At 41.8% G+C, this 9,034-nt stretch overlaps 1 protein-coding gene across 6 annotated transcripts in view; it reads right to left on the bottom strand.

Moving 5' to 3' along the window:
- Positions 1 to 228: 228 nt before the first annotated feature.
- CADPS (calcium dependent secretion activator) overlaps positions 229 to 9,034 on the bottom strand; it is a 475,342-nt gene continuing 466,536 nt past the window's right edge. For 5 of the 6 annotated variants that reach the window (XM_007454769.1, XM_007454767.1, XM_007454765.1 and 2 more), the window contains 2 exons: positions 4,081 to 4,185; positions 656 to 835 (listed from right to left, as the gene is read on the bottom strand). In XM_007454769.1, coding sequence (XP_007454831.1) covers positions 656 to 835; positions 4,081 to 4,185 — 285 coding nt within the window. Of the gene's footprint in view, positions 836 to 4,080; positions 4,186 to 9,034 lie in introns of all 6 variants that reach the window. The other variant, XM_007454764.1, reaches the window with a different exon arrangement.

Here is a 9,034-nt window from a genome sequence, read left to right as displayed (position 1 = left end):
ACTGTGCTGGATGTTATGATAGGATCGCCCTTGCCGTGGCAATTAGGAGGATCAATCCATTGGTATGTAGCCATCCTTTTTTGGGGTAACTATCTGGATAAATGAAAGGATGGGTTAACAAGGACACCAAGGGTTCATTTTTCAGTTTTAGGGGAACAGAAAGAACTGAAAGTTGGTTATTGGAGACTTGCTTTCTGTTTTTCAAAAAACAAAGCAGATCTATGTGTCTTAAATTCATTTATTGTACTCCTTTAAGTAACTGGCATCCACATATGGGAAACAAAGAAAGTACCTGGCGTACTCGCCCTCACATCCATTTACCATCGACGCGCACACAGCACACTGATGAAGCATCACTGAACTCTGCTGATAACAGGGGTACACCTAGCAACTGAGCTATGTATTCTCCAAAAATGGTATTTAAAGAATGGTGCTCCATATTGCTTGTAAACAGATAGACATGGATTCAGGAAATCGTAGAGTCGAAGGTCGTTTGCTAATCTTGGTACCACGTAGCTAAAATGGCAGTTGTATCATCAGTACACATCTCATGGCATGGTAGTTGACAGAAAATTCCATAACGGGGTTAACTAACAGACTAAGGACATGCATTGATTACAAGACTCTGGCCTAGTGGACTCGAGGCCCAAGCGTTCTAATCGTCCTCTTCGTCTTCCTCATCGCTGTCCTTCATGCTGATCCCCTGCAGACCCCCGCCCTCGCTCACGGACGCTGTGGCCTCCTCCACAGTGAGACGGTTCCGGATGGTTTCGTAGGTCTTGCTGTTTAACGTTGAGTCCAGGACTCCTTGCAGTCGGAAATCTCTATAGGTTTTCTAAGGAGGGAAAAGATGCAGTGATGAGGGAGATCTCATCTCCATGAAGGGAGGGACAGGGCACAAGGCAAGCATGGGGGTGAGAACACTGACCTCAGCTAAGTGTCACACTTCATGCACTGGCACATGAAAAGCCACCATGCTCAGATTTCACTTGTACTGAAAACTGAGATTTGTTGAATGACAGAAAATGAGAAATGGTGACAGGATAAACTGTATTAGATGAGACAAAGCAAAGAACATAAGCTTGTGTTTATTCAGTTCTGTAAAGGGAAATGTTCCATAATTGTTTTGGTTCTTTTTTTTTTTGGTCTGGTTCTTTCTCTTAGGTTTGTATCATATCATATGATAGACAGTGTGAGGGGCTATAACACATAAATAATGGATCAAATGATTACGGTATTTTACGATTTCTGCTGCAGTCTGGTCCTTAGTTTTTGTGAGGCTTGTAACTGCGTATCCCTCTGTCTCATTCACAAGACAGACATAATATGCGTGTCGGTATACGAAACCGATCACGGGCAGCAACAGTTACGGGGAAGATGGAGCGTTAATGCCTCATCAGTATGTTGCGGGCATGTGACATTTCTCGTCTCCTTAGGAAAGAAGTGTATCTATTCTGTTCACAACTTCATGGTCTCAGGGAAGAAATTTGGCTCTATTTCAAGAACAATGGTTTGGTATTGCTGAACCACAAGTTCTTTCTTTGTTCCTTCAGGCAATTTCTCTTGGATTTCCTTAGGTATCCCAGGGACTGTTTTTCTAGGAATCCCTTCGCGTTAATTGAACATGACCAGAAGCATCTGGCTGTTGTCTGCTTCAGAAAACATTTTTTTGAAAAAGGTCCCTCTCTAACTACAGCTCTCCTCATCACGCTGCATATCATTTCAGCTACTGATTCTGCTGTTTGTTTCTCCTCTTGATACGGGAAACTTGCTAAGGGGTCAAAAGAAGGAACGGTAACATACTTCAACACCACTTGCATTATGATTTCTGGTTTTTGGAGTCCATCTGATGCAGTCCTAGTGTCAATCACCATGTCAACCACTCCTGAAGGTCCCATGTGGTAATGACTGCAGAGTTAACTAGTGAATGCTGTTCAGCTCAGTGAAGTCCAGTAATAAAAGATTATGGATGGGATGACCACGTGTTCCCTTTGCCAGTTTATATCTATGGTCCCAGTATGATTATTTGTAGCAGCTTCTTTCTTTCTTCAAAGTCATCTGGTTTCGACACTAAATTCAAAGGTCATCCTAACTATGGATCAAGCTGCAAGGCTAGGTAGCTAGCGGAACTGTGTCTGTACCTGGAGGGGGAAGGGTAGGAGGCTGAGTAAAATGCTAGGTCTGGTGGAGACCAGATATCCAGATGATTTACTTGATTTTTCTGTACTTTTCAATCACTTAGAATTGATTGCCAGAATATGATGGGAAAAAGGCAGAACTCACTTGAATATTCCCCTCTCTAGTCAAATTCCAGAGCAGTGAGTTTCCCAGCCAGACTCTGAATGTCTAAGGGCAGGGACCACATAGAGTCATTTTTTAAAAATACTCCATCTTGTAGTATACAAGTAGGGGCTCAACTAATATTTGTCCAAGGTTGGATGAATAAATGCTTGCTGGATAATGAATGAATGGATGAATAAACCAAGCGATACAGAGGCAGGAAAGAAAGCCAGTTATCACTGGAAGTTTGCCTCGGAGAAGGAGGCCCCTGGGTAACGTACTCAGGGAAGAGGCGGTGAATTCTGCTTCAGCCCTCTGTGCTGTGGCTCTAGTTAAGCCGGGCCCACTTTTGGCAAAAGTGAAGGAGTTCCTTCGGCAGGGACGTTTCTGTGTCCCTTGCCTGTGGTTCGTGTTTGTGTTGTTTTTGGCAGAGGCTAAGAAGAAACCTCCTCTCTGACTTATATTTTTTTCCTAATAAAATATTGCTAATTCTAACAGTCTCAACAAAAATCTGAAAATCAGTAATGGGAAGATATTCTAACACACTAAAATTCATGTCTTCTTTTCATGTCTACCCAGGAAGGGTCAAACAGAAAAAAATTCCCCTTAAGAGTATTTATAGCCAGAAAATGGAATGCAAGGGGTCAGGCAATGGTTAGTGAGGTTGCCTTAAGGAACTGAAATTTAAATATATGAAAATTAGGCTGGGTGCATAGTCCAAGTGCATAGATTTCTTTTTTAAGAGCTGCAGTACACTGCTGTCTGCAACCTTCCCTGGGAGGACTCTTTGTGAGATCAAATGCATATGATAATAATTCTCCTTAATTACACTCAACGGAACAGTAATTGGTTTTAAGTCAGCACTGGGGTAGGGGAGCACCTTCAATGAAATGGCGCTAATCAAAAAGAGCCTAAGAAAGGGGGCAGGGTTCGGGGGGAGGGGGAATGGGGGGGCGGGGGGGGGGACTTTCAGCAAACTGTTAAGAAATGGAAATTCATCTCCGTTTTATCATTAAAACATTTTTAAAGAGACTTTGTGCTCTGAATGAGATTTTGGCATACGAATGTTTTAAAACCCTCTATGGTGAAACATCAAATGGAAACTGAAATGATCAAAAATGTATTTACCCCCTTCTGTGATCTTATTATTTCACGTAAACTACTGAGATTTCACGCTGAAATAATTATCATTAGTCCAAGGCACGCACATAAGAACAGGGGGAAGAAAAGCTACGTTCAGGGTATGTTACCTCACCTTCGCGATCCTTTACATTTGACTGTATACGTGCGTTGTAAGAGAAGCCACTTCAATTAACTACAGGAGCAATATTGATTTGCATCCAGATAATGATCACAGGACATATTTAGAAAGAGCTGGAGGTAAAGATTTCTATTAAATTAATTGTGGCAAAATTTTATTTAATTAAACCATAAATGAAATTGGTAATGGATGCGAACAGCATAGTGGTACCCAAAAGCCAGCTTTTGAAAGTTTAATTAATGCAAAGGGCATGACGGCCCTTGCAGTATATTTGCATGGCAAATACATAAAGTATTTTTCCAGTCTGGATAAAATATCAAATTCCTTTTTATTAAATTCTCCTTTGACGTCTGAGTAATAACTTGACCAGGCATCCCAAAGTGATTTCACCGGTTTTTCTTGCCTGAGATACTGTTTTAGGAATCACCTTGTTTTATACACAAACTAATATTTTTTGTGTTAAGGAAGTTCTGCAGCTTGCCAATGAAATGTATTTCAGTGAGCTGTTTGCAAAGGAGAATCATTATGTTTTCTTTTACCTTTACCATCCTAATTAGTGTTTTCAACTGATAAATGTGAAGCTGTAAGTCCATCCGGTCCGTCAGCCAGGTACAGATCACGTTCATGGAGCTGCTGTACCATTGCTGAAAAAAAAGACAAAAGTTCTCCAGCCAACACATCACGGAGCATTTAAAGAACAGAGACGAAACAGGCCACGTGTGAGCACCCTGCTCTGTTCCAAGAGGAAAACAAAATGGTTAAAGAGAATTTGAGAGCACAGAGATCGTGAACAGTAATTGACGCAAAAATCACGAGGTACCAGATCAGCCGAAAAGAGATCGGTTTGGACTTTGAATCGAAAACAGAACTCTCCCACTATACACACCTCATATACAATCGATTCATAAAGACCACTGTTTGCTCTTCTGATTCTCCTTTTTGTTGGTTCATTTTACTCAGTTGAGATTTAAGTCACTGTTTCTGTCCTAACGCCATTGTCTCGGGTGTCCAAGACGATGGGGGCTTCTCCACTGAACCAATCGATGCCACTTGCTACTTACCTTTTGAAAAAATCCAGACCCTGTCTGCTCAGGACAATTCTAGGAATCAGGCTAAGAGCCTTAGGAGTTTAGGGCAAAGTTTACCTTCATTTACCCTGGAGGGGCATTCAGATAAAGACAATGAAGGAGGGTTTCTCTTTAAGGGCCAAATTATACTCTGGGCAGCTTATGTGGCCTTACGTTGGCTGTGCAATCTGTTTTAATCTTAACACCAAAAAATTATGGAAGATGAGAGAAAAAAAAACATCTACAAATGAGCTCATTTCAAGCTGTTGAAATCATACTTCCCCTTAAGGGGGTTAAATTTTGCTTCTTGTCTGTGAAAAATGCTTGAAGCTGTGTCACTTTAGACTGCCACCCCTGTGGTGCACGGAGTCTCTGGTGCGGTATAATTTTGCAGTACTGCTCATATATTCATAAATCTCACTCGGAGACATATGAACAGTGTTATGAAGTGTCAGTACAAAAAAAAAAATCTAATCTTTTAAACTTCACCAGGTTTCATTACGCATTGCCGCTTATACCAAACAATTTACAAATAAAATGAAAAGGTGTGGATGGACCTATATATTTATTTATAGGGCACGTATATGAACTGTGCGCAGAAAAGATGTAAAAAAGAAGTGGTTAGAGAGTTGAAACGCTGCATACTCTCCTGTTAACCAACACGCACACGCACACACGCACACGCACACCAGTGGAGATTTGAAAAGCATAAATAAAAACATGTTTCTGATGGTAACTCCACCCTTTCTCACCTAAAGATCATCCAAAATCAGTTTATGCCTAACACTCACAGTTTTTCCGAAGCCTTGTTTCTGACTTAATTTCTTTAAAAAAAAATTAATTTGGGTTTTTACTTGCAAGGTAGAACTGCCAAGTTTCACCTTGCAAGAAACGACACAGTCTCAGCCATGGCGTTCAGAAGCCCTCTTTGCAATCTTTCGTTTCTAGGCTCTTTCCTCATCAGAGCCAATTGTGGCTCTCCTTGGAGCCCAGCCGCAAACAGAGACCACACTACCCCAATCAAGGCAGCACTGCAGCCTCACAGCCAACTTCTGCTCTTTTAAAGATCACGGAGGCGAAACTGTCAGTTTCAGGAACCTTCTGTCCCTCCCCAAGGGAGCAGGCGGAGTGGGGGGGGTAGGGATTTTTTTCTTGAGATCTTGCAGTTCACTCCACGTAGGGAGGGGGTTTGCCCTGGTCAAGCTGCTTCAGGCATGGACAGGTTTTCCCCTCTAGGAGTGAGAACATTTCACTGAAACTTTTTTTGGGGGGGCTGTGATTATTTGGAGGTGTTTTTGGCACCTCCTGCCTTGGGATTCTGGAGCTCTTGATGTCACTGCAACTGGGTTTGTTAAGGGGCTAGGGACAGGAGTATGACTAAGTCATGGGTGTTTCTACAGCCCTACTTTACTCTCAGCTGGGGGATCTCTTGTGTTTACCCCAGGCCTCAAATTCCACATTTACTGACTTATTCTGACATGAAATCTGGGGGCTCAAATAATCTATTTTGAGAGTCATGAGCAACGCCCCCTACCCCCGACTCCTACCTCCTGGGGTTGGAAAATGACCTTCAAAGGAACCTGGGTGACCTCCTGGCCAAACCTACAAGACCAGGACCCCATGATGAGTGCATCTCAGGGACACAAAAGAGGAATGTGGCACTCTGGCTTCTAGGCAGAGGTGGCATTTTGCTTTGGCTGTGACAACGGGCAAACCAGCGCTGGCTTCTATCACTGCCAGCAAGCCTTGTGCAACATGCCTTTTTTTCTTTGCTGAGAGATATGCCACCTTTCAGGGGAAAAAAATAACGAACTCCCCCCAGTCCCCATTTTATATAAGTAATTCCCATTCTTGTAAATGGCTTTCGGCTATTAAAAAATAAAAAGGGAAAGGTACACTGCTATCAATACTCTTTCTCTGCTGCTGAAAGGGTAGGGCGGTAGGAAATGCACGTAGCGATAGATGGATCGGCGCATCACGCTCACAGATTCCCACCCCAGGAGAACAAGAAAGCCCTGGAACATCCATGCTTTTTCTCCTGGATCTCACATCTAGCAAAAGAAGTGTAAAAAATGTATGATGCCCCATTGGCTACACATTTCAAGAGGCAAAAGGGAGTAAGTCACGCCTTTCCAAACCTTATGCTCAGTAGATGAAATTGGAGGCACTCTTGGATGAAGCACAGCGCTAACTTGGTTTTCCAGAAAGGCGCTTAAAGGCACTTGGATGTTGGAGAAAGCAGGAGTCACTGCCTTCTAGAACTTTAAAACATTAGAGGTGAAGGGGATCTTCCACAGAGCTCCTCCTTTGTAGAGGAGGAAACAAAGGCCCAGAGAGGTGAAGTGACTTGCCCAAGGTCACACAGCTAGTGAGTCCAGAAGTGGCAGTTTTCCAGGATTAGGCACTGGAGTGAAAAAGCTGATCATCTAATGACTCCTCCCTAGGAGGGTGTAATAATGCGCTGGACACTGATCTTGTGTATCTCTTCCCAACTCTACATTCAGGGGTATCACATTGATATCTAGAAATAGGCCTTAGTGGGGGTTTTTACCCTATGGAAATTGGCAAATGCCACAAACCAGGGCATTCTCCCTTCCAGAAAGCCAGTTCTTATAACATTCAGTTCACAGTGCTTATTAATCAGGTTTGCTTTATTTGAGATCGATGCTAATACAGCAGATTTGTTATGATTCTTCAAAAGAGGAAATTCATAAAACATTTTAAGTTCTCCCCACTTTGTTTTGTCTCTGGTTCAGATATGCCTTTTCCAGAGACAGCCTGATACCTGGGCACTAAAATTTTGGTAAAATGTACTCTAAACCCTTAGAAATAAAAATTGTGAGCTGATGACATATACTAAGTATTTAAGTATACTCATGACTCCTTTGCTGCCTGCCCTTAATTCAGGTATATTAAATGGAAACTTTCTACATAAGGTTACTTTAATCCTAAAAAAGCCCTAGAGAAATAAAATCCCCAGTACCCTGGGTACCTCTAAAGTATGTTCTCTGGGGATAATTCTGTGAAGGTGTTAGAGTTGGAAGCCAAAAGGACGCCCGTCATAGCTATGGCCTGCAGGAACTTCTTGGGTAGTTAAAAATCACCTGAAACTAACATGACATTGTAAATCAACTATATTTCAATAAAAAAATTTTTTTAATTGAATGCAAAAAAAGAGAACCTGGAAGGTTGATCTAAAACTGTGCCATTTAATTCTTTTCCTTCCCTCCCTTCCCTCCCTCGCTCCCTCCCTCCCTTTCTTCCATCATAGTTGTTAAGAGCACAGGCCTTACCTCTCTTTTGCCTAGGCTTGTGATCTTGGGCAAGTTACTTATATTCTCAGAGACTCATTTTCTCAATCAGAAAATGGGAATTAATCAGCCTTTCACAGGCTTTTTGATGCTAAATGAATTAATGCTAATAAAGCTCACATCACAGTACTTGGCACATAATAAGGCCTCAATATATGTTAGCTACTACCATGACAACCACCACCACCAGCATCGTCACAATTGTCACATCACTGTCACCACCAACATCTTCATCATCATCACCATTAACATCATCTCTCTCCTCCTTTTCTCTCTCTTTCTCAACCCAAGAAATACCACAAAACAAGGAAGAAAGCAGAGCAAGTGACCAGAGAAAGGCATGCAATGGTGGAAGAAATTATTCCTATTGGAATATCTCTGGAATCATATGCATAAGTCTTACAGGACACATGACTAGCTCAAAGTAATTCCACTGTAAAGTTGTTTGTGTTAGATCATCACCCAAACCTATAAAACCATCCTGGGTGCATTATACACATTTAAAACTATATTGACCTAGATTTATATACTGGATTCAAAGGATTCAGACAAATAATGAGTGATTTTTCAAACCCTGTGTGGATAAATTGCAGCTTCAGCTTGGGCTGGCTACTTATTAGCTGGATAAACTCAAGCAAGCTACTTAACTTTCTGACCCTTAGTCTTCTCTCGCGGTTAACACTTACTTCACAGGATTACTGTGTGTTAAAAGAGATAATTATGTAAAGTGCCTAGCACAGTGACTGTCACATAGTAAGCACTCAATAAAATTTAGCCACTGTTGTTATTATTACTCTCAAAAACATAACAGGTATCCTTTTAATATACTGTACAGAAGAATTTTCTTGATCCATTTCTAGTAGAAATTAACTTGCCGATAATCGGGCCACACATTCTGCCCTGCAACTTCACTGACTTCATGCAGAAGAATCGTCACACACAACATGTCTCTCCGTCATGGAGGGGCTCAGCACAGCTAGGACTGGGGTGAGGCGGGTGAGGCAGGATCTTGCAAGTGCAGGATCGGATGCTGCCTTTAATGAACATTTTAGTATTTTGTTCACCATGGATTTTTTGCATTCATTTTGATGTTTTTAACATATTAAAATATGTAC

Source organism: Lipotes vexillifer, unplaced genomic scaffold (genome assembly GCF_000442215.2).
Source record: "Lipotes vexillifer unplaced genomic scaffold, Lipotes_vexillifer_v1.1 scaffold8, whole genome shotgun sequence".
In the NCBI taxonomy this organism is placed as follows: Eukaryota; Metazoa; Chordata; class Mammalia; order Artiodactyla; family Lipotidae; genus Lipotes; species Lipotes vexillifer.
The sequence above is the reverse complement of the archived record's forward strand: the minus strand, read 5'-3'. Positions and strand labels throughout refer to the sequence as shown.